Below are 25,124 nucleotides of genomic sequence, written 5' to 3'. Positions count from 1 at the left end.
CTTTTCCATCATCATTATTGTGTCATTCATTTTCGTGTGCATGTCGTGTAATGATTTTATATAACTCACTTTTCCTACTGCGCCTTGAGCACGTTAGTTCTGTGGAATTGGCGCATTATAAGTACCCTGTATTATTATTTCTATTATTATTATGATCCTGTTCCTTTCTTTTACCACGCACACACTCACACACACACACATACACACACTTTTTTTGTTTTATGATATCATATCATCTGTATTGCTAAAAGATATTTGATCTAGTTTTTAAAACACGCACCTCATCTCTGCACGTAGAACGAAATATCAACTCCCTTTAGCAGGAAATACACCGTAGCAGTGTACATCTGAGTAGTATATGCCCCATGTACGGAACAATGATATCACACCAAAATTCAAGCTTGTGTAGCACACCTTCTACTGGTTTGGTTCAGCTCTTGCTGAAACTTTATTATTATTGATGATATATCCTGTTTGCTTCATCGAAACAGTAAGTGATGCTGTCACAAACATATAGTGTTTCACAAAGATTGCTCCCCGGGTCCCCCAACCTACTGTATGTTCTTCATAAACGTGATACATTGTAATACACGTACAGGCGACTCCCGTTCGAAGAAAGTCCCGGGACCGGCAGTTTTCTTTCGCTATATCGAAATCTATATCTTCCTATCAGGCACCATACTCGAGAACTGAATTGCACCGTCATTCGTTCTTTCCAAGAACTGTAAGGAGCTGGAATTCCCTGTCGTCAGAAATTGTTTCAGCGCCATCTGCAGAATAATTCCGTAACTGACTAACGGTTGATCACAGTGGCTAGTTATTTTCTCCAAATTTGTTATGCACTTGTAAATATCTGTAAATACTGTATTATAATGTAAATAGCACAGTCTGCAAGAATCTTCAGCTTATTGAAGGAGGCAAATCAAAAGAACAAGAAGAAGAATCTGTTACCGGCCAGGGCCGGCGGAGCGTTTTCAAAAGTGTGTGTGTGTGTGTGTGTAGGGGGGGGGGGGGCACTTCCGGGTTTGATGAGCTCATCTCTCCCATTCCATTTCCGGGTTTCTTCGGCTGACAAGCCAAAAAAAAAAAAAAAAAAAAAAGGATCTTCAGCGGAAAAACATAACCTTACCGCGATCACACTTCAAGATCTGGCTACCTATTTTATTTTTCATTGACACTTACGTATACTTTCGGGTTAAAAAAAAAAGAAAAAAAAAAGTGGGGGCCCAAAGTGATGACACCTAAGTTATGTACTAGTATTCCTTTGTATGGTGCACAAAAAGGGGTGCTGTTCGTTATTCCGAAGGTTCGTTATTCCGAAGGTTCGTTTTTCCAAAGGTTCGTTAATCCGAAACACACAAATTCCCTATACCTAGAGGTTCGTTAATCCGAAAATGAAAAAGGGTTCGTTAATCCGAACTAATTTTTGTGGCGTTATTCCGAAGGTTCGTTGCAATCCAAAAATGAAATTCGGAATAACGAACCTTCGGACTAAAGAGCCTTCGGAATAACGAACCTTCGGAATTACGAACTATAGCAGTAACCCACAAAAAGTGTGGAGGCCCCCCCCCCCCCCCCCCCCCGTTTCGCCTGCCATGGATCTAATGTATGTATAAATGTACGGTATCAAAAGACATGAAAGACATGAATTTTTATTTCGTTGTAATGGTGTTCGTTGAAACAATAGTGCACTGTAGGCCTACTCATATAAAGCATTCTGTTTCTTTCATTTACCACGCACACCACACACACACACATACACACACACGCACACACACACACGCACACCCCGCCCCAGAAACCTCAACAACAAAGGCACGATCCTAGCAGGGAGGTGCGTTTCCACCGTACCTGCCTGCTCAGTGAAAGATAACCGCCCCCCCCCCACCCCCCCCCCCATACCAGGGAGGTGGCCTCCCTGCCCATACCATCAGTGTGTACGTACAAACGTGTACCCTTGGACCTCGTAAATGCAGTTGTACGTAGGTCCATGGTGTGCCATCAGCCTCATTCATTTATTTAGCGCATCGTCTGGGCTGGGAAAAGGACACTGCGGGTTCTGATTAACGGTTCAAACTTCAGAGACAGCCATGATTATAATGCAGTCAGTTCCAGACGGTAAGTGACAGTGCAATTTGGAAGTGTGTTCAATCTCAGCGTTTATTTATTTGCAGTTATTAAGATATTTCTAACTTTTGACGAGTTTCCCAACTCAGTCCCACATACTGAATTTTGTGTCCCCTACGCCCACCCATTAATGTGGTTCACTTCATTTCAGGACATTTCATGGATTTTCATTATTTTGCAGGTGCTCTATGAAATATTTTGTAAGTTTTACTTGAAAACAAGCATACACGGTGGCAAATTGAGCTCTGTTTCCTGCCCACTTGAAATGATAGATGTTATTTCATGCCTCCCAGTTCAGTTCGGGAAACCCACTCACAAGGGGGGCCCCTCCTTATAAGTAACCCGTCCCCCTTATAAGTAACCGCGTCCCCCTTATAAGTAACCCCCGGGGCACCCCTTATAAGGAGTCTCCACGCTTTTTTGCAATGCAACGCGAAAATGCAAGGACTGCGGCAATTCGCTTGATTACGTCCATAAAGCTTCACAAGTTTCCTAGTTACTCACGAAATTTGAGCAAAATCGGTTCGAGGCATCATATCTAAAATCATGGATTTAAATGCGATGTCAAACGACCCATGCGAATGTTGAAATGCGAGCGATTACTGGCGTGAGTGTCACCAGGCGCGGCGGCGCGGCAATGCTTGGAGTGCAGACGTGGCTACTAGTCGCCACGTCTGCACTTCATGCTAGGTGCTTGACAAAGACAAATGGTGTTGTTTCAATTGTCATTCTTTTCACAGGGCTTAGCGTCATGCAGATTTATGCAGTGGCAATGCAAAATATATCGGGATTCAATAATAAAAAGAAGTTGACAAAAATAGAATAATAGTATACAGAATAAATAGAATCCAGTGGACTCCTGTTATAACGAAGTCCTCGGGACCGTCAGTTTTCTTTCGTTATATCGAGATTTCGTTATAACCAAACAAATAAACAATAAAAAACAAAGAGAGGCTAATGTTGAGGCCTGAATATTTTTTTCATTTTACTTGGTAACTGAAATGATGTTATAACCGTGTTCATTATAATACTACTTACAGTCTGATTTGTGCTTTGAATTTCTGGATGTTTACTATGTATATTTATCTCAAGTATATTACAAGAAAATAACATACGTCCATTCAATTTTGTTGATGTCATAGTGTAAATGTGAATGTGATCTAACATGATTTTAATTTACAAGGTACTCAGGGAGAATAAAGTAACAGCAAAGCACCCCACCTTTAAAGAGATGGTACAGTATTGGTGGAGATGAGGATTGGGCTTTTAAATTTTTGCGAGATAACAAGAAAACACTTGTGAAATAGTACAGAGCATACCATTCTAAGAGGAATTCAAGTTTATTTGATAAAAATCGGTTTTTGAATGGCTGAGATATCCAAAAAAAAAGTAAACAAAGCGATTGTAATAAAAAGTGGGTCCCAACGTTTATTAGGATTGCTCCGTTTAGGGTACCTCAGCCATTTCAAAACCAATTTTCATTAAATAAATGTTGATTTCACTTGGAATTAAATGCTCTTTCATATTTTATGAGAGATTTCTCATTATCTCACCCAAAAATGTTACAAACCTGAAGTTAAGTCTCAACCAAAACTATACAATCCCTTTAAAGGATAGAACTCCCTCCTTTAGCATGTGCTGGAATATTGACTAGTAGAGCAAGTGTGCACTGTGTGAAAGATGCTCTAGAGATTAAATTGAAATACATATTTTTCTTTCATTCAAATTTCCAGGTTACAGTGAGGCTGTAGCCTATCTCAATTCCATGCCTCAAGATGTTGTTGCAGAGCTTTGTCAAGAAGTGTTAGCCTTTCTGACGTACAAGAAAGGAAGCTTGGAGTCTGCCCCATTTGTACCGGTAAGATGAGCTTAGACGTACTTTAATTCAAAAAGAGTGAGATTGCATTAAGTTATATAAGCAAAGCCTGATTAATGTAATGACTTCTCTTCATCATAGGGTCTAAGTAGTTGCAAAATGACAACAACAACAACCAAAACAGCTTTGTGCACACAATTTCAGGTTTTCTTAATGAGTAAAAAAAGAAAGGAAAAAATAGGTAAGTGTGTTAAAGATTGATCATTTCAACAGATTGTATATGGGTCATTGTCAATATACTGGTAAACAGTTACTGTCTATGAGAATAATGCTGTAATACATTGTTTTAGGGTTGGAAAATTTGCAAAAGCAGTACCGTATACTTAACTTCTTTTCAAGAAAACAAGCAAACTGACTAAACCCCAAGCCAAACATTTCCATAAATACTCTTAAAAGCAAGGCACTGTGATTTTAATGTGTTGCATCTTACTATTCATAATATTTGAAACCACCAAGATTTTATTTACTGCATGTAGTCTTCACAGCAACACTATCACTTTAAGTTGCTGGGCCTTCAAGAACCATCCACTCATAAGGGTACCTCAGACCCAACTCCTCAACCAAGTACCACAGTTTTTGGTTTGTTTTGTGACTGAGGGGATGGATGCACTCTTACCTGGGGACCATTTCAGTAACAACTGCCACAATTCTATGACAAATTTGCTCTCAGTCATTCAGATGCAAGGATTTCAGTAGCTTGTCACATCTATGACAACTTGTCACTGATGACAAGTTTTATGAAACGGGCCCCTGGTGAATGGGGTGCAGGTACGGACCCACCTCATATTGCAGGAATCATCAAAACTTGAAGGACGCAAACTCTAAAGGAAGAAGAAGTAGGAGCATAATGTTGCTGTGGTTAGGAGACATTGTATCTCAAATTTTGGAAAAAATCACTTGTTGGAATTAATTGTCACATATACTATACGAGCTGACATTTTCGCGGTGGTTTTATTTTCACGAATTTCGCGAATCGCCTTTTAACCATGAAATAACAACACACAAAAATATCAACGCGTGAATAACTAAGTTCAGTTATGCCCTCGCAACCGTGAAATTCACAACACGCAAAAATGTCCTCCAAGTAGCAATTCACCAAAATATCTGTACGCGAAAATTTCAGCTCATACAGTAATCAGTTAAGCGATGTCCTTTCCAAATTCCTGCTGTCTTTTCCCCAAAAAATGAAGCTACCACAACATGTCAAAGGAAGGGCAGTCCCATATGTTGTATTTTTTTTTTTCTGCTATGTGTTTTTCGCTGTCCTGTACATTTGACATTTTTGAGATACAAGAGTTTGTGAACCCAACTGCCATAAGAAAACTTCATTCAATTTAGTGTGATATGATATCCCATATATATGTGTATATATAAATGTATTTATATTGACTCACATTGCATCATTGAATGTTTGTTTTCTTTCTGTGTGAATCTCTTTGAGCTAGAAATTACAGGCAGCTGGGCTGGAAGCAAGCACAGAGTCAGTGAGAGGAGCTGCAAATGCATTGTCATATCTGTTCAGGTGAGAGGGGGATGAACAATATTTCCTGGTGACACCCTTTGATCTTCAACCTTTGTCTTTGCGACCAACTGGACAGTTCATGACAAATGTATGTCTGTACAGGGTATAGTGTATTGTATTGTATATCAGTGCAATAGCTGCTTCAGCTTATCATATGGTGAACCACCACACCAAAAGGATCCTAAAGTTGCTGACGGCTGAGCCGAAAAAAAAATCAAGTTTGAAGTCAGATCATCAAAATTGGTCAAAACGATCGGATTTCTGTTTTTGGTATAATGTTGTAGTCTAAAGTATCGACGATCATCTGCCGAAATTTTGAAGCTAAATGATCAAAGGAAAGGCAAGACATATATAGCATTTTTCTGGGCCATGATTTTCCGACTTTCAATGGAACAGAAGCGTGTCCAAAGATTTGGATTTAGCGCTGCAGCTACAATGTAGACTCCACCCCTAGCAATGAGGGAGTGATCTTATTGGTCAGTGCATGGCATTCTGGTTACTGAGTGGTTGTGCATAGCCTGCTGGCGCTAAGCTTGAATGAACGTTGTGGAGGTTGCTAGGAGAATACCTTCTGTTGTCAAAAAGTAAAAACTGTGTTGCCTCCCCATGACTATGATAGTGTCAGGAAGGAAATCTTTGAAGCCAGTTTTCTCGAAATGCTGATTTCCTAAACCACTTGACATGCGCTAATAAAACCATTGATATTTCCCCAACCGAGTACTTTATGAGTCTTGTTATATATGAAATCAAAGTAGAAGAGTAAGGGAATAATGTCATTGTCATTTCCAGAAAATTGTCCTCCCCTGACTTTTGGATCCTCTTGTTTTAGCGGGTCACATATAACATAAAACGTAACTTTGTAATGATAAAGTCACATTCAACATACTTACTTGTCTTGGATATAATTACATGAAACACTAGAAAGTATGTGACCTGATAAGAGGGCATTATTTTTTCAATTTCCATCCAATAAAATTCTCATCATCTATTCATCAAATGATTTTCACCACCGTCAGTTTTTCATCCTTTCCATTGCCATTTTAAGTATTGGAATCATCAAGGTGTGGATGTTTTTCAGTGTAAGTGTAAGTCATGTCAGTAGTTTGTGTGCACAATTTTGTGAGATTTCTGGTTTTGTTACTCAAAAGTTTGTGGCAACAGCTGAGAAGTGGTCATCAAAACACAAGTCAAATTGAGTCAAAGGGGACCTCAGGTTTCCATCCTGGTAGAATCTTTGTCATTCAGAGCAAACTGACAAGCCTAAAATGCGAACATACTCCAAGGAGCTTCAAACACACTTATGTAGACTCCAGGCATGATTATGCCAACATAACTTGCACCATCTGGGACAGTCTAGGGACACGGAACAATGAAAACAAAAGATGTAGGTTGGGTGTTTCAAAAGCAGGGAGCCAACCAGTTTAGAAGGGGGATTAAATCATTGGAGTGAGCAAGCACAAAGAAATGGTAATGTAGAGCCACCAGAAGTGACCATCCCTGAGCTCATGGGTGGGCAACCTGTTAAGGATGAAGATGAATGGGGAGGCAACATCAAACAAGACCAGGAACAATACAGTAATGATGGCTATCAAAGGGGTGAAAGAACAATAGAATCAGTGAAAGGGGGGGGGGGGGGTTCAAACAGATGGCATAGTAAAAACTCAAGTGAGTATGGTGTACAAAAGTGTGGCAAAAATACTGTACATGAATGTACATAAAGTTGAGTACATAACTGAACTCTTATTGATAAACTAAGAAAACACCTGGTCAGCCCTTTTCTCTGCTGGAATTATTATTTTGTTTTCAGGGATGGGGCCTAGGTAGAAGGTAGAAGAATAGGTCAAACTTCTTCTCTTAAATTGCGATTTATTGTTTTAATTGAAGCAAATTTTTAGATAGAAAAGCGATTGAACAAAATGTAAGGGATATCATTTAAAGTATAAAATAGTAAGGTGCCATGGTTGTGTTACAGATATCATTTGAGATATGGCTTCAGTGTCACAAGGACTGCCTTTCTCTGGCAGCTGTCTTGACCACACTGCTTCCTGGTAAATGTCATCAGCCGAAGAGAATTGAATGCAATGAGCATGCCCTGTCCTTGGATGGATTCACATAGAAGAGTGGAGTGAAGCCTTATCCACATTCTGCCCTACTTTGGCAAAAGGAAGCAAATGACAAAAGTGACATTTCTCGTAAAAGCAAAATGTGTCTGTCATTTACACTGACATCAATGGACTATCATGATGTCTTATCTAACATATCTCTTCGTAGGATGAGAGTTTCTGCATGAAATTTGGCCTGGAAGAAGAGCTCATTATGTGAATTATGGAAACATCAATAACCCAAATTCGGATGGTATGTCACTTGCTTCCTTTTGCCAAAGTAGGGCAGCATTGTTAAAATAGATCTGAACTTGCATGTTATCTGCAACATATATCTACATCACCAGTGACCATTCCCAATTGACACATATTTTTTGAATTCTTGCGTTTTTTTTTTTTTTTTTTCACTCTTATCGCCCACTCAGGTCGGCAGCAAGGAACCAAATCTCGGGAGAGGACCTGGGGAAGGAGTTGAGTGGTAGTCTAGCCTGGTCAGACTCCAACATTGCTGCAATCAAACATGTCTGGAATCAGCAGGTGTGTAGGATCCATCGTATTATGCATCGTTTCAATAGTTGGTTGGTAGACACTGATTAGCTAGACCAGAAGATGGATTCACTTTGTGATTCTGGTTTCAGTAAGTGGTCATTGACAAACATTAAGAATGGAGCGGTAATGTGCATCAAGGCGTAAGCTTGCACCAGTTTGAATTATAGGGGATGCAGTGGAGATTTTTGTCTGTTCTTCAGAATTCTAGTGACGTTTACAAATATTCATCATTTTTAAGTGTTAGTTTTAATTATGTAATTGGTTATCATTATTATTACTTTTTTGGCCTTTTTTCTTAATGATACTTTCAGTTTCTGTAGTCTTACCAGTTTCCAAATATCTGGATGGTATTATTTGAGATATCAAAACAGTGTAACTAGCCTTTACTGCCGACTCATACAAACTCATGGTCAGAGGTAAATCCTCGCCAAACACCATGTTTTCTCGATCCTATTTGTTATTGGTCTCTTGAAACGCTTGTTCATCAGCACTTGTTAACTGCCCAACTCAATGAGAAGTTAGTCAATAAAAACAGTAGTGGGATAACATAAATGCTGACACATTGGGTGGCTAGGTTTGGCATGTCTCTACTAAGGGTAAAGAAAATTTAAAGATACAATTTCTTGGGCAGATGATCCAGACATTTTATCCTTGTATACCGTTGCTCGATAAGTCCTCTCTATCGAAATGTACAAAAGTTGCTTTAGACAGGATTGCTTCAGCAAAAACCAAAGTCCAAAGAAAGAGGAAGTTTATGCTGTGCACTCTTTACATGACCGTCATGTGGGTCATATTTGAAACTAGACTTCATATATCATAAATGTCACCAGAAGTTATGATATTCTCAAGCACCTTTGTTTTTTTCTAGAGTGCCCAGTTGTCTGTTGTAGACTGCTTATAGCTGTTATATGTTCATAGTACTGTAAAACACGATATTTTCGCGAATTGGAGCCGACGGCCATTTTTGCGGCATGACATTTTTTGCGAGTTGCTTCTAACATTCAGTGCATATAGTGTAGACAAGAACTTTAGCGTGCATTTTAATTTTGCGAATTTTGGCTTTCGCGAAACTAAAATGCACGTGAACATTCCTCGTTTTACAGCATTTCTTAGGATGGATGAAAGGCAACATTGTGCCATAGGTATTTGAAAACTTGCAGAGACTCCAATACCAAGCACCTTTTCAACATGAGATTCTCCTGCTTGGACTCCTTAGCAAGCTGGAGACTCTGATCACAAGGACATGTGTTCAGTAGTATGTGCTACATTGTACCCTAGCAGCTAGGGTCAGACTCTAGGGTTATACTGTGCACTCCCGTTATAATGAACACAAAAACAAAATTTTAGATTTAACAAATTAAAATGCAGTGCCCAAGATTACCAAAGATGTCTTTATACACTTAAGTTGTTTGGATATAATGAAAGTTTGACACAACGAAAGAGAACTGCCAATCCAAGGACTTTCTTATAACAGTAGATGCCTGTAGATGCTTTTGGGTACTATCCTTGCATTATTTTTAGTCATATTTTGACAAAACTGAAGTTAGGCAGAAAGCTAACTTTTAAGCCAGGAAAGAGCACATGTTAAGTGGGAGACACAGCTACAGTGGGAGAAATTCAAACTCAAGTTGGAGAGAGGGAGATTTTGAAAAAATGGCCTCAAAGCTGGAGATCTTCTCTCAAAAGCGGGAGAGTTGAAGTCTCTATACTTGAATTCAATGTAGGAATTTAAAGAGAGCCGTAAAAGAAATGTTGAAGTTCAAAAATGTCAAATTATTTGCTGCAAGACGTGAGCTTCAACAACCAGTTGACTTTTTGTTTTCCGTTGTGCATGTGTGTTTTTCCAGGGAAGGTCACTGATGTCTCCAGAACTAGCTGACGTCGTACTCGGGGTGGGCAAACTCGTTGACCTGAAGTGGAAGCTCGGGGTAGCGATGAGCTCAAACAACTGCAGAAACCTCAATTCTCCATTCATCACCATCAGTCTGAAGGTCGCAGACCCCTCCGGCCAGGTTCGGGAGAGGTCCTTTGAAATGACAGTGCCAGAATTTAGGGTAAGATGTTGCACTTACCCAACATGCCCCTTCCATATCAATATTCTCCCTCTTTAGTGTATTTTTTCTGTCACTCTAGCTGTTCCTTTTTACACCATAGTAACGTGTTTGCATCACTGTCCCACATGCACATTCTCTTGATAATGGCAAGAACATGCTTGCCAAAACATTGGGAATGGGTAGGCCCTTTTCAGGGCCACATACATACCCAAGGAATAATATGTGGTGCACCATCAAGCCGCCTACCACCCATCATCATTATCATTTATACATATAACTTGCATTTTATTCAACTTACTCATATATTCAATTTTTTATTTTTTTAACTTTATTTTTTGGAAAGGATATCTGCCTTTTGTAGCTACCCAACTGCTGCTCTGCTTCTCACATTATTCATTAACAGTGAGTGAATATTCATGAGGTATGATGAAATGAGTGATTTACAAAATGCATGTGGTGTAGATAGCTTCAGAGTACACTTCAGAGTGTGCCACAGAAAGGTGCTGGAGGGTATGATTATACTTCGGTTAATAGGATACTCTTTCTCACAAGCAGTGGTAGCTACAGTTGAACCATGCTTTTGCATGCATGTGTGTGTGTAATCAGGGCTGCACACTAATCCATTTTACTGTTCCGACCTGTCTGTTGGACCAGTAAGTACCCAGTTTTTCAATCTTTTACTGGTCCTTTCTTACAAAGTTACTGGTCCAACAGTGATTTTTCCTGGTCCTCGACCATCGGACCAGTGCCAGTATGCATCGTTGGTGTAACCTTTGGAAATCATGTGCTTGCGTGTGGAGTTCACGTGTTGGCATGCGCATGTAAAAGAAAAAAACACACACACACAACTATTCCCTTGTTTGCCTGGGGGAATTTTAGAGGAAGTGTCCAGTGTTAACAAGTATGAACTTGTCTGTAAACTTTGGCAGTAATTCAATTCAAATGACGAAATAAAAGAGAAAAGAAAAGTGAGTGAAGGACAGGGCGCTGTGATTCACTTCCTTTTTGATGGGCTGGAATTGCAATTCTCTGTCCCGCTGTTGGACTTCTGGGGTACAAAATGATGGCAACTACTGGGACCAGTCATGACAGCATTTCATGATAGGAATTTGTTTATTTATGCCCTAGTAACCAACCTTTCTCCATATCTATCAGCCAGATGTTTTTGTTTAAATGTCCATCAGCAAATATGGCACCATGGAATCTTTCACGCAACCGGTTTATATAGAATTCTAGTCTAGTATCTGATGATAGAAGACAGAGATGCGACAACCCAGTTCTGGATGTTGGCAAGCTGCACAGTGTGATGCTCCTAAGCTATTGCAATCTACCTCCATCTCAATCACCAAGGGAACATTTATTTGACCAACAATAGTCAATCAATAGTCAATACTCTAGATAGACTCTCATGCCTCTGTCTCGATGACTTGTAAGGGCATGTTTTGAAATGCATGTGTATCCATCACTGTCCCATGCATATTTACTGTAGAACCAGAAATTTTCGCGTGTATGAAACTTTTACCAATTTCCTGAGCTAAGATTCCCCAAATTAAAATGCATGCGAAAGTTTTTTCCCCCCTACAAAATGTATTGAATGCCAAGAGAAAGTTTCAAGTAAAAAAAAAAAAAAAAAAAAAACCTGCTGGCTTCAATTTGCAAAACTTTCATGTTATGACTGGTTCTGGTTTTACAGTACAAATGTAAGTTGCAGTTATGACAGAACTCCTGTTCTAGTTTTAATTGTGCCATTCTAATATTTCATTTTTGAGTGTATAATTGGGTCAGAGCAGAAAGAATGATAAGAATTTGACTTAAATGGATTTGTTTGCCATTATTTCTTTGCCATTCTGCAGTCTGGTAGGGCATTGTGAAGTGGTGTAATTTTAATAATGATGTTCGCTCTTCTGTTTTATCCATTCTTTTTGCAGAATTTTTCCAAGCAGCTGAAAGAAATGGCGGCCGTGCTGGAGACAGTATAACCTCGGAGGACAACACCCACTATTTTGCAATGTTTCCAGTACACACAGACTTTGTCATACACAATTTTTCTCTCAGAGTCTTGAGGACTGCTTATATTTTCATCATGGACATGTAATCAAAACTAGAAAATAATGTTCTTTTTTTTTTGAAGCAAAACTCTGCTGTGTTATTTTACAGTGTACCTTTCTTTTTTTATGTCACATTTTTCTTGTCAGCATACTTGCCTGTGACACACTGTATAAATGCAATTTGTACACTCAGCATATATTTACCACTAACATGGGTAGAGATAGTAACTGTATGCAAAGTTTACTGTTGACCTTTGATTTGCAGAGGCCTGCCAGAGAAAATAAACTTTATTGCTGAAGTTGCACTTTGTACTCTTACCAAGCCTCGTGAGTGAATGTGAACTTGCATAATTATAGACGGATGGTTTCAGTTTCAGGGGCTATAAACTCAATGGGGGACTTTAAAAGAGCAATGATGACGAGTGTGGGATAGTCAGCGATGTTATCATAATAGAATATCCATATAAATGCACAGGCTTAAATGGGTCAATGGAAACTGGATACACATGTAATGTTGGAATGGTTTCAGTAATTCGAAAATGGTCTAAAATGGGTTTGTGGGATTGTTTCTTAACTTTACAAGTGCATCTCGCCCCAATGAAATACAAAATGGGCTTTTGTATCATATGTTTCATAAAAAAAAGGGGCATTAAAAAGTACTTCAGCAAAATTTAACCTAGTTCTGTGAAAAAATAGTAGTAATAATGATATCCATCTGATCCTAAAGTGATAATATTGTAATCATGGGAGATGATTATTTGCATACTGCTTACCCTTCAAGAGGCAACCAAGAAATGTTAGTATACACCATTTTCTGTACTTCTCCATTTATTAGATAAATCCGGCGTTAACGATTTATCAAAGAGCATGAAGGTTTTGTATTTGTTTCAAAGATGTGTCAAATTAGACACTTCTGAGCAAGAAGTATACTGCTGGAGATCAGCTTTGAAGACAACCCTAAATTTTGGAGTAACACTACTATGCACACATAAGATATGGCACACCTACACGCTGAAAATGAGACATTCGGTAGCAGTGAAATGTAATATTTAAGCATAGCAATTACTATGCATGAATCGAAGGATATCTGTCAACAGGTTTTGTACATCTGTTAATGTTTACTGATTTTTTCTTTTTGTTTTCATAAAGAATATCAATTTGTTCATTTGATAATTTGTCAAAGTTACATGTACCTACTCTCGATTGGTGTCTCTACAGTTTCAAGATTTAATTATTGTGTATATGTGGCAACTTGTCCTGGCAGTATTTTTAAGTGTCACAGGGGTTGATGGATACCCCCCCCCCCCCCTTGCTGTACTGGTACATTGCCAAACTATATCTATGAAATATTAACCATGATGCATTTATGAAATATTTACCACTCACATGACTATTCTCAAATGAGAATAGTCAGTTCCACTGATTATTTCCTAAAGTCCCAGAAAATATGTCGAATGTGAATTATATTTACAGGGAAGACTGATATTGCTTTCATTGTCTCCATTACACTGGAATCTTGTTGTAAAGAGGTCTGACATAACAAAACCCTCTTATAACAAGGCAATTTTGCAGGTCCTAACTCTTTGTATTTCTTTGTGTTTGTGCCCTGATATACTGGGAAACCTGAAATAACAAGCTACACTGTAATTGTCAGTTTTTTGGTCCTCATTCTAACGAGGTTTCCCAATAGGATCAACAGTGTCATTTTATCTCATCATGTAACTTAATTTAAGGGAGATAGGTGAGAAAATGGTGGGACTAAACAACATTTATTGCTGCCCCCAAAGTCTCAAATGCTTTTACTACATGGCATGAAATTAGTTTGAAATCATAATGATCAATATAATAATCATGATCAAAAGTTTGACACACTGACACAAATGTTGTTTGTTGTTGTTTTATCACCACCATGTTCTCGCCTTGCATGTATTTTGTGGTCAGAAAATATGTATTCAGTTTCAGTTTTCAGTCAGCATCTGATGAAATCAGATATAAATATCATTTACAGGCAATGGCATTTCTGTAAAAATTGATTATAACTGTTATATCATGTCCACGCAAATCTATGTATGTAACATGTAAATAAAATGCTTTCATATTTTACACAAATATAAAAAGAAAAAAAAGACTGTTTGCATCCTAATTTCTGTTGTGTATGTTCAATATTCTATCTTCAGTGTAGATGTCTAACAAGTTGAAGCTGAAATTGATGCATGCACATGTATTTCTTTTATTAGCAACCATTTTCTCACCTTTCTTTTCTTGACATACACTACCTCACTCTCACAACTTTTTGACCGATCCTGTAGTTTTCTGTGTAGCTTTTACTTTGAAAGTACCATGAATTGACATTTGAATTTTTCGGCAAATAGCATTTATTGGCCTACAAATATTTTGCATATGACCTATACACTATAATCAGCATCACAGCATGGTTCATAAATAACTTTTACAACTCACTGTAATGACCATTATTAGTGATGACAATGAACATTTTACTGTGGTACACAGAATTATGTACATTTACCCGCTAGCTATAAAAGAATACACATACTTTATTACTAAGACACATTTCTCTAAAATAATGACTTTTCCAGCTAATCTTTTAACCAAAAAGCCCATGCTGGAAATAATAAAATGCCTCTTGCACCTAGCCTACGTTGCCAAACATGACATGAAGTCGAGTTTTGCCAAAAACTAACTTGAAAAAAAAAAAAAGAAGCACATAAGCATGTACAAAGGAACATTTCTCACCTACAACCTCTATGAGCACAAGTATAAGTACCATAAATAAGAGTCGAGAAATAAAAAATAAAAGAAAAGGTGAACTGTTCAACACAACCCAATAACAACAAGAATGAAGAAAGACAGGGCTAACTTACACCATGGTTTTTGCTGATGAATTTAAGAAAATATATGTCTTTCTTTTAATCTATTTCATAAAATGCATTGATTTGGTACCTCACTCCCCCCTAACAAAAATCAGTAATGGCTTGTTACCATGGCCACTGTGAAAGCAGCATCATCTTTACATGACTCCAAATACAAGAATAAAACTGTGCATAGAAACTGCCAATACACTTGTCGCAAGCTTTAGATCTGCAATGCGAACGCTAAGACAACAGCTGCGTTGACTGTTCTCCTCGGCAAAGAAGCTTTAGATTTCGTGAATATGCAGCCCATAAAAAATGTGAAATAGTGCCCCCCACTTATCGCTTGTGGCATGTAAAATTTCTCCTACTGTAAAAGTGGATATTTTCGCGCGACCAATTTTTCGCGCTCGGTGGGGTAAGAAGAGTTTCGCGTGTTTTTAATTCCACGGAATCAAGAAATCAACTACTGGAACATACGGCAAGCAAAAATATTTGCGTGCTTTTATTTTCGCGCTAGTTTTGGGTTGCGCGAAATGCGCCAAAATTTCAACACCGCGAAAATTTCCAATTTTACATTAATCAAAACAGTTAGCTGACATCATAATGCCATCAGGTACATATGTAGCCCTCTGGGTCATGAAAATGAGCAGATGCTAAAATGGCCCAGAACCATCATGAAAACTCGCACGGCGCGAGATCGATTTTGATACGCGCTCTTGCACATGTGCAGAACATTTTTTTTTACTCTTAATGTTTGCATTGCAGATCTAAAGCTCCCAAATGATTAGCTAAACTTCACAGGAGTCAACCTACCTCTAAAGTTGAATACTCTTCTTAGACACAGCCCCATTAAAGTACTGACTATACTTGGAAACGATACAGGTCATGCATTCCTAAGTTATCGTAGTACAAGTTGAACTGCTGGTGACCAAATGAATCCCTCCTCTGTTGGAATAACTTAAATTGTTGATGTCTGTGTTCACGTGATCACATGGGTGGCTATTTTTTAAATTTGGTAAGATTTCACAGAATCTCTTAATTTTGATGACTGATCAATGCTGACTAAATATATTGAACAAAGTTGGTGATAAGCTCATCAGCTAGAAAATGATTGGTTTACATCATTTACTCACAAAAAAGGTCTTTGATATTAGATACCTAACTCACGATTTTAATGGTTGTAGACTCCTAAACTGCTAAAATTTGAGTTTAGTTCTATGCCATCTGTGCTTTGCTATAAAGAACTATTTCATTCTAATAATTCATCATTAAAAAACTTGTTACCTCATGCACTTTTTATCCAATATCAAACTAACATGGCCTACTTTACGTTTCCTCTTTACACTACAATACCAATAATTGTTGAATACACTCGGGGTCATCCACATAATATTGCTAAACATAAACATGACCAAAACTACCTGTGTAAATAAACCATGGTTCTACAAACATAGTTGCTGCATTTTTCTCTGATGCTACAGCTACTTAGGGTCAGTAGTACAAAAGTCGGCTGGCATTATAACAAAATCATATTGAAGCTCTGATGCATCTTATTGACATAGAGAGACTGAAGGAAACATAATTATTTTTCTTTTCTTTTCCACAACATTCATTCAATGGCATGAAAGAGAAAACATTGAAATGGCAGAAATAAAATGGACTTAATGTGACCTATGAAGACATGACATCATTGAAGCCAAATATCATTTCTACTGATGCTATACCCAGGGCTCGACACTAACGATGGCCCAGTGGCCCAGGGCCACCAAAAATGCAAGTCGGGCCACCAAAATTTCAGAAATGAAGAATTTGATGGCCTGATTGTGCCACCAAAAAAGGTCCAATGTTTGCCTTTGGGCCACCAAAAGTAAAAGTTTGTGTGGAGCCCTGCTATACCTAAACTTGACATACATGTATTTTTAACAACAAAAAAAAAAACAGGCAGAATATTGTAGCTACAATGCTTTCATTGATAAAATAGCCTGACAGTGCTTGGGTTTGAATGTCGTATTGAGATCGTTTGTTTCTGCAAAGTACTAGTGTTATAGACATGCAGTAAAAAAAATAATAATACATGTAATAATAAAAAATCATATTGACAGATACTAAAGCTAATGCAATGTTACATGATGAGACTTTGCAATTAAGTTAAATTCTGCTGAATGTGTCTATTTCTATCTCTTCTTTTTTGCTGTTTCATTTAAAAAACAAACAAACAAACAAAACAGACCTTTTCTTTGGGGAGTATCTTCCTAAAAATAACCACTAAAAATGCAAAGTATTGTAACCCGCTGAGGACAGTTTGATTTTGCTACAACACATATTTCCCACAGACGCTTGCCCTAGTATACTCTGGACTGATCCTCTACGGGTTAAGAATGGGATCCTGCTACAAATGTACATCACATTTGGACATGACTTCGCAGGGGACTTCAAGCAGTCGGTCCTGTGGTTGCTTTACATATAAGCATTCATTGCATTCTTGATGGCCACATGAAATCAATCAATTTAAATCAAATTAGGGAAGAATTAAAAATCAACACTCAAAGTGTGTTATTCTGACTGGTTGATACTCGAGCTGTGTTTGCCTTTTTGACTTGCAATCAGAGGCAACTTTGTTTTATGTGACAGCAGCACAAGCCAGTAACATCCAAATTTAAAATCATTCTCTCAACTTAACATTGAAAAAGCAGATTCTTTTACAGTGACTCTGAAGTATAGAGTACCAAAGTGATGATGACACAGTCTCCTGTTGTAGCTTGGGTTGGAACTATGTGCAAGCATGGTTAGCAACAATAGCTTTCACAGATATATGGGCCAGGTGGGGTTGTTTAGAACCAGTTTCCATGGCGATGAATGGCTATGACATCACATTACACTTTGGTAATCTATATCAGTTGGCATCCTAGTGTATACTGATCCCAAAATACATCATGTGGCATTTTACTATCAACGTGTAAATGTCACACAAGTTGGAAAGTTTGAAACAGGAGTAGAAAATGCTGCCAATGGTTGACGTAGTGACTGTAAATTGCGAGTATATTGCACACGCAGGGTTGCATGCTTCCTTTTGACTATAGGGGAAGGTGGCGTGTTTCAGCAAGCATCTGCATTGCCGTGGAGAAGTTTAGCTGGCATCACGGAGCTCCTTTCGAACGCATGCCTTGAATCCGTCCCATCCTTTAGGTTTCTTCAGGTGCTCCTGCAAAAAAATAACATGAAGATTTAGCTAATAGATGAAGATAAAAAGTGACCAAAGATGATTATTCGTTGTTAACCAGGTGTACACCAACAGACATGCAATGGTAACCTTGGATTGATATTTGCATGTGTGAGGTAGGCATTTTCATGCTTATTTTACTCCATGAACTAATTTAGACCATGGTTTTGACTTCAAACATTTTCGTGAACAAGGGCCCTAATGTCTACATCTACTCAAAAACTAACATTAATCTCTCTCTTTTTTTTTTTTTTTTTTACATATATCCACCTATCTTTCTATCTGTCTGTCTATCCATCATTCAATCTTTTCATCTATCAATTAGATAATCCATTTTATCTATGTATCTTTCTATCTATCCATCTTATTCATTGAAACACTGGAGCAGAATCTGAAATCACAAGACCTGGCAACAAAACTGAGTCTGATATGCCTGGTACATACAACTCAATGTTTGACTGAAATTTGAGGGCTAGGACACTATGACTCATGCTGGTACTAAGAAGAACATGCTTTACAGCTTGTACAACTTTGTTGTATCATACTTTTGACTGTACTTTGGATATCTAACCATAGATGCATTTACATCTGGAAAGAACAATCAGAAGCATGCACTAACTCTTCTTGCCCACAAGAAATGGATGATCCTAACTAAAAGTTTCATTTGTGAGGCAAACAGTGTTCAAAATTGTCACAGTTTAAATGTGAAGAACATGGAACCATTGCCAATGAAATGAAAGTGAAATTCCACAGCATACTGATCACACAGGGCAGGAGAGAGAGAAAAAAAGAGGTCAAAATTTGATTCATAATCTTTCACCTTGTTAATAACTGACTAAATTAGCCATTTTGCTAGATGACCATACAAAGTTATCACAGATGTGCACTTTGTTGATTGTTGTGCAATTATTTCAAACTATTTCTTCTGGAAATCACTTGCATACCCTGAATCCACGATGTATTCTGTTTTTCATCACACCGAGGAATTCCTTCTGACTTAGCTTGCCATCCCCTGTACAAAACAGAAGTGATGTGAAACAGAAAAAAAAATGTACAAATGATACATCTATGCTTATCACATGAACACACTTGATAATGCAAGAATGGACAATACTATTAAATGTAATTCTCATATAGTAATTATGAAAAACATAAAATCCCCTGGAAACTGTGTTTTTAATGATCCCTTTGAACAAGCATGTTTTGATTGTCACTTGTGTCATCAGATTAACAGTACAAAAATAACTAAGATATCTATTAAGTTGCATCAAATGTAACTGAAGTTTCCCACATCTCCTTTCATCTGTGTAAGAACAAGGCCGAATAGCCAGGATTTGTTAGTGAATTTGGTCTTTACCATGCTAGGTTTGGCTTCACCTTGCATGGCCTACACTGAACTGTTTGCGGCATTCAAATTATACTTCTTATTTGTAACTTTGGGAGATACCCTTCTTTTCGAAGCCTCTGGCATTCTTGCATTTTAATTCCTCTCACATCTTGTCTCATTTTGCTTTTCAACTGATTTCACTGAATACAAGATCTGTGGAAGCAAGACATAAATTCATCATCATTTGTTTTCACGTCTGTACAAGTTTGTGCACCACGTGATCGTGTTTCACTTATATTTTCTGGATTAAATGTGAGCAATGATGCAAGCAAGCCATTACCATCTTTGTCGAAGATCTGAAAGACCGTATGGACCACATGCTCATCCAGGTTGTGTCCTGTCGTCACATGGACTGCACGGCAGAATTCAGCTGTGGACGAGAGTGCCAAGGGTGGAAGGGAGAGAACAAAAAGAATAAATTAGTGTATTTCTTACAGTAAGTCTTTTGATTTGCAGAAATGAGACATCATTATGCAGTTCCTTTCCAGAAGCACATTCTGTTAAAACAAGAATCAATGCAGTACACCAGAAACCAACAGAGCTAGTGTATATCTTACCTGCATATATATATGCATCTATGATGAGATAAATTTATGTGAAATAGACAGGGAGGTGCATCACAAGCAATTGATGATAGTGACAGAAACTGAGCAAATTAATAACGCTCTGTGTGCTTCAAGTGCCGATTGGCACAGAAAACCCCAAAGCATTGAACACACTGTCCAATGTCCCTGGCACGGAAAAGGGTTACAGGAGAGACTGATTAACATTTTTAGGAGAGGCTACAGAATAAACAAAAAAGTAGTGTCAAAAGAGTAAGAGACGACTTGAGATATTCTGAAAATAGCAGACTGGTGGCGTAGGAAGAAAACTGATGGAGTGTACAAACCTTGTGTGATGGGCTGATCAGCAAACGTGTACATCCTCAGGACAATCTCAAAGTCATCCAGATGGTTGATGAACTGGAAGAAATCCTTGAAGATCTCAAAGGAGATGCCCTGGAATACAACAAAGGAAGAAATTCTGTCAATATCATGTGATTTATGCTTGAAATCTTGTTACTGTAAACAAAACATCTTGGAATCTAAACAAATGGTCGCACTTTGCTGCACAATTTGATTATGATCATAACACAGTTTTGGGTTTTGTTTTGTTAGCTCACCTGAGCCAAAGGCTCAAGTGAGCTATTGCGATCGCCCTTCGTCCGACGTGCGTCGTGCGTCGTGCATAAACTTTTTACATTTTCATCTTCTTCTTGAAAACCCCAAGACCGATTTTCATCAAACTTGGCAGGTAGCATCCCTAGGGGGTTAGGAACTCAATTTGTTAAAATGGGCACCATGCCCCACCCAGGGGGCCCCCGGGGGGCCCAAACCCCCCAAAATTAAGGAATCTGTAAAAATCTTCTTCTCTAGAACCAGAAGTGATAGAGCTAAGTTAATACTATGAGTTAGTACATTGATGACTGTAGTTTCAAGTTTGTTCATGGCAGAATCAGGGGTGCCCCCCTTGGAACCCAGGGGAGGGGGGTGGGGAGGGGTCCTAATGGGGCCTAAATTGTACATTTTCATCTTCTTCTTGAGAACCCCTTGACCCATTTTCACCAAACTTGGCAGGTAGCATCCCGAGGGGGTTAGGATCACAATTTGTTAAAATGGGCACCATGCCCCACCCAGGGGGCCCTCAGGGGGGCCCAAACCCCCCAAAATGAAGGAATCTTAAAAAATCTTCTCTAGAATCAGAAGTTATAGAGCTAAGATAATACTATGAGTGAGTACATTAATGACTAGTTTCAAGTTTGTTCATAGCAGATCCAGGGGTGCCCCTCTTGGGGGGGGGGGGGGGGGTGGTGGGTGGGAAGGTCCAAATGGGTGCCTGAATTGTACATTTTCATCTTCTTCCTGAAAACCTCACAATGGATTTTCGTCAAACTTGGCAGGTAGCATCCCTAGGGGGCCAGGATCTCAATTTATCAAAATGGGCACAATGCCACACCCAGAGGGCCCCAGGGGCCCCCAATCCCCCCAAATTAAGGAATCTTAAAAAATTTGGGCCCTTATTGTACATTTTCATCTTCTACTTGAGAATGCCTGGTCAAATTTTAGTAGAGCTGTGAATAATTTAGATTAGTGGCTGCGTGAAAGGTGAACTTGCGATACTCAGGTGAGCGCTAGACCCACGGGTCTCTTGCTTTGTTGTTCTGCTTTGTTTGTCTGTCTGTTTGTTTTTGTTTAACACACAACTGGGGGGGGGGGGCATTCCATAAAGCATATTGCATACTGATTGGCTGTTTCTTCTGACAAATTTTCTCTACACCAATAAGATGCAAGGATTTCAGTAGCTTATAACAGATGGTCTGAAAAAAAAACTCAAGCAAAATGCTTCATAAAATGCTCCCAGATCAACAAAATTGCAGCCCTAAGAAGCATCATTGTTTGTGGGCCAACATGAGCACAGCTTACAACATGCTTTTGGTGAGGCTTAACCCTTTGAGCATTGAATTACTACCAGTATATGAATATCTAGTGTTCAGTATGCATGAAATGGGGATCACTGCATGCCGTGCACTACACTCGTAGAAAACTCCTTTAGCTCACTGTTAGTGAACTATGCGTCCTTTCATTCATGACATTTACAATGCCCAAGCAACATGTAGTTGATCTAATTTGTCTATCACTGATGATAGCATGACCTTATGAACACAAATATTGAAAGGTTCCTTAACCTGTTAAGGACACCCTGATTTTGCTACAACACGCATTTCCCATAGACACCTGCCCTGGTATAATTGGAACTCGTCCTCAACGGGTTAAAACCCCTAAACAAACTCATTTGCAACTATTCACAACTTGCACATTATACTTTTCAAAATTGCTCTCATTTTAAGGGGGAAAAATAAGACAGCAAGATTCATCTGCATCAAGGTGAGTCATACAGTACATTGTATGTACATGTATATATTCTATTCAGTAGTGACTGAATTATCATCTTTCTTACAATCAAACTAATTTATTGATTAACTGCTTTAACTCAGTTTCTAAAAAAAACCCCACCAACTTTCCATTCTGATTGATGTGATGAATAATAGTGGTCCCAAAAAGTGGTCCTGATTTTATATCAACAGAAATTGACAGACGGGGAAGGGACACCATTTGATAAATTTGCATCTTCCATAAGAGTAATATGTGATAACATTTACCCAAACATAACAGGATTAATGAACAGACCTGGCTATTCATCCTTGAAGAGGTCTGTAGCTATTAAAGTCCAAAACTATCTATGGCAGTGCCTCAAGTGTCAATCAGATATGCTTACATGGGGTGGCCACAGGGCTCCATGACCACTTCCTCTCTTGTTGCATTTGATACATCACGCGTTACCCTGGGGTACCGTAGTACCCCGGGTTACCGCGTTGTGTAGCGCCACCTCACGTCCACTCGAGGACAGCCAGAGAAAAATGCATGCACTGTGTGTGCGTGTACACAGTCATTCCCATGCCACTGCATGTTATACTATGCGTACATGGAAGCTGCGATACCACTAGCGTGTGCTTTAGTGCAGTGCAGTGCAGTGCAGTAGCTAGCATGCGCTAGCTCCAGCACCAAAATAATTTCCTCTTTTTGGCACCCAGGGTACAACCTTTTTAAAAAAATAAATAATTCAACAAAATGGCTGATTTTTGTTTGGTACCCCGGGATACCATTTATGTCATCATTTGTCCTTCATAAACCCTTACATTACCACTGATGATGCATTTTCATTGTTTCATATGAAAATTTGGACATGGTGGTCCTGAGGGGAGTTAACGGCAAACCATTCCTTCTAAGTTTCCCAGATGACCAGTAGGATGGACGTCACGAAATCTCACCTTTTCTTCCGGCATCCTCTCCCGGACTCTCTGTATGTACTCTGCCATCTCTTCATTATCCAGGTGGGTGTATCGCAGCAGGATGCTGGCAAACTCCGCCTCCCCGATGCTTGGCATGCCACGAGAAAACTCATAGAAGTGAACGCTTTTGTCAAGGAATCAAATACAGCATATATACAACAAATATTGCACAGGTGGCTGCACTTCTAAGCTTGATACAGCATTGACTACCTTTCTGTAGTATTAGGTTTTTAATATTTCCACACACATGATTAATGCCTATACTTGCTTACTTGTCTGAACTTAAGTGGAAAAGGAGTGCTCACACCTGTCCATACTTGCAATTCAACTATCCAATACAGAGATACTGTGCAGTCATTGGTTTAAATAAAATATGCACCACCAAATAATGTCTTAAGACTCACATAGCTATTATATGTCGTAGCGATGCAACAGACAATCATATTTCAGACTCTTTTCGTTTTTTTACTTGTTGCGAAGTAGACATAGAGTAAACATCATACTTAGTCTTTATCTAATGGGGCCAAGCTGGCTTTTTTGTTTGTTTGATATTAAACTTATCTTAAGAAAAATACATAAATCGGTCGTAAAGAATGGTTATTATTAACCATTAATGTGCCATATGCACCAAATTTAAAACTTGCCAAGCCGTTTTCAATAGGCATTCGATCAAATTTTCCCTCAAACTTGGCTGCACTATACAGAAAGACAACTCTTTTCAGTTGTTGCAATTCAACTACCCCACACTGAGGCCAATGCAATACAATGGACATTGACAGAATTAGATAGATAATCCTTATTCACTGGTACCTCGTTACGGGACATCTGTATTGATCAATTGAAGTATTAATGCTGATATGGGGACAAGTGAACAAAGCTCAGATAAGGGATTAATTACAAACTTCTGTCATAGAAGATATCAACTGCTTTCTATGAAAAAGATAGAAATGTACTCTGTCAAATAGGGACAGCATTCTAGTAATGTGACCTTAGTGATTGCACTGTACCAGTTGCACCATTTGAAATTCAAGTCCTTTTTTTTTTCCTAGGTGCACTTGAAGTTACATGTAGGTTTGTGAATGATGTTGTTGAATGAATTTTTCTGGGGTTAGGTTCAATGGTGATACTGCCAATGGAATATGTTAAATAAAAAAGAAGTAATATGCAAAGCTTCAAATGTAACCATTCTTATACACATATCAGTTCTTCATGTCATTGTTTTATATTTGTTTGTTTGTTTTTGTTTGTTTGTGGTTTGTTTGTTTTTTGAGCTGGTGTTCCCTTTTCAGAATGTAATCTTTGGCAAGGAAGCAGCCTTAGAAACAAGGTACAAAAATAACTTCCACTAAACAGGAACATGATAAAAATGCACCACAGCCCACATTCTTACTAATCATGTCACTCAACAGAGTATCGTGGAGTTTGATTGGTCCAGATTACATCCCTCTCGGAAATGAGATGCAGATTAGATGCAAAT

At 38.6% G+C, this 25,124-nt stretch overlaps 2 protein-coding genes across 2 annotated transcripts in view; one reads left to right on the top strand and one right to left on the bottom strand.

The window, feature by feature from the left end:
- The first annotated feature begins 1,989 nt into the window (after positions 1–1,989).
- Positions 1,990–14,064, top strand: LOC140234790 (COMM domain-containing protein 6-like). The gene is made up of 6 exons (XM_072314826.1): positions 1,990–2,118; positions 3,861–3,985; positions 5,449–5,525; positions 8,053–8,164; positions 10,024–10,230; positions 12,159–14,064. Exons 1-6 carry the CDS (start codon positions 2,091–2,093, stop codon positions 12,207–12,209), a joined length of 600 nt encoding a protein of 199 aa, XP_072170927.1. The 5' UTR covers positions 1,990–2,090; the 3' UTR covers positions 12,210–14,064.
- Positions 14,065–18,061: 3,997 nt separating this feature from the next.
- Positions 18,062–25,124, bottom strand: part of LOC140234721 (calcium uptake protein 3, mitochondrial-like) — a 233,296-nt gene continuing 226,233 nt past the window's right edge. Inside the window, 5 exon segments of the mRNA XM_072314758.1 lie at positions 18,062–18,353; positions 19,316–19,383; positions 20,039–20,128; positions 20,648–20,756; positions 23,627–23,764. Of these exon segments, the coding sequence (XP_072170859.1) occupies positions 18,279–18,353; positions 19,316–19,383; positions 20,039–20,128; positions 20,648–20,756; positions 23,627–23,764 (480 nt within the window). The 3' untranslated portion in view covers positions 18,062–18,278.

The sequence above is a fragment of the Diadema setosum genome, chromosome 11 (genome assembly GCF_964275005.1).
Source record: "Diadema setosum chromosome 11, eeDiaSeto1, whole genome shotgun sequence".
Classification (NCBI taxonomy): domain Eukaryota; kingdom Metazoa; phylum Echinodermata; class Echinoidea; order Diadematoida; family Diadematidae; genus Diadema; species Diadema setosum.
This window is presented reverse-complemented; position numbering and strand designations above follow the sequence as displayed.

What these genes read in the sequence shown, in the direction of transcription:
- LOC140234790 (XM_072314826.1), top strand. Translation starts at nt 2,091, where the DNA reads ATGATTATAATGCAGTCAGTTCCAGACG. An exon ending in AATGCAGTCAGTTCCAGACG is followed by an intron (nt 2,119 to 3,860) that starts GTAAGTGACAGT and finishes TCAAATTTCCAG; the next exon opens with GTTACAGTGAGGCTGTAGCC. An exon ending in AGTCTGCCCCATTTGTACCG is followed by an intron (nt 3,986 to 5,448) that starts GTAAGATGAGCT and finishes TCTTTGAGCTAG; the next exon opens with AAATTACAGGCAGCTGGGCT.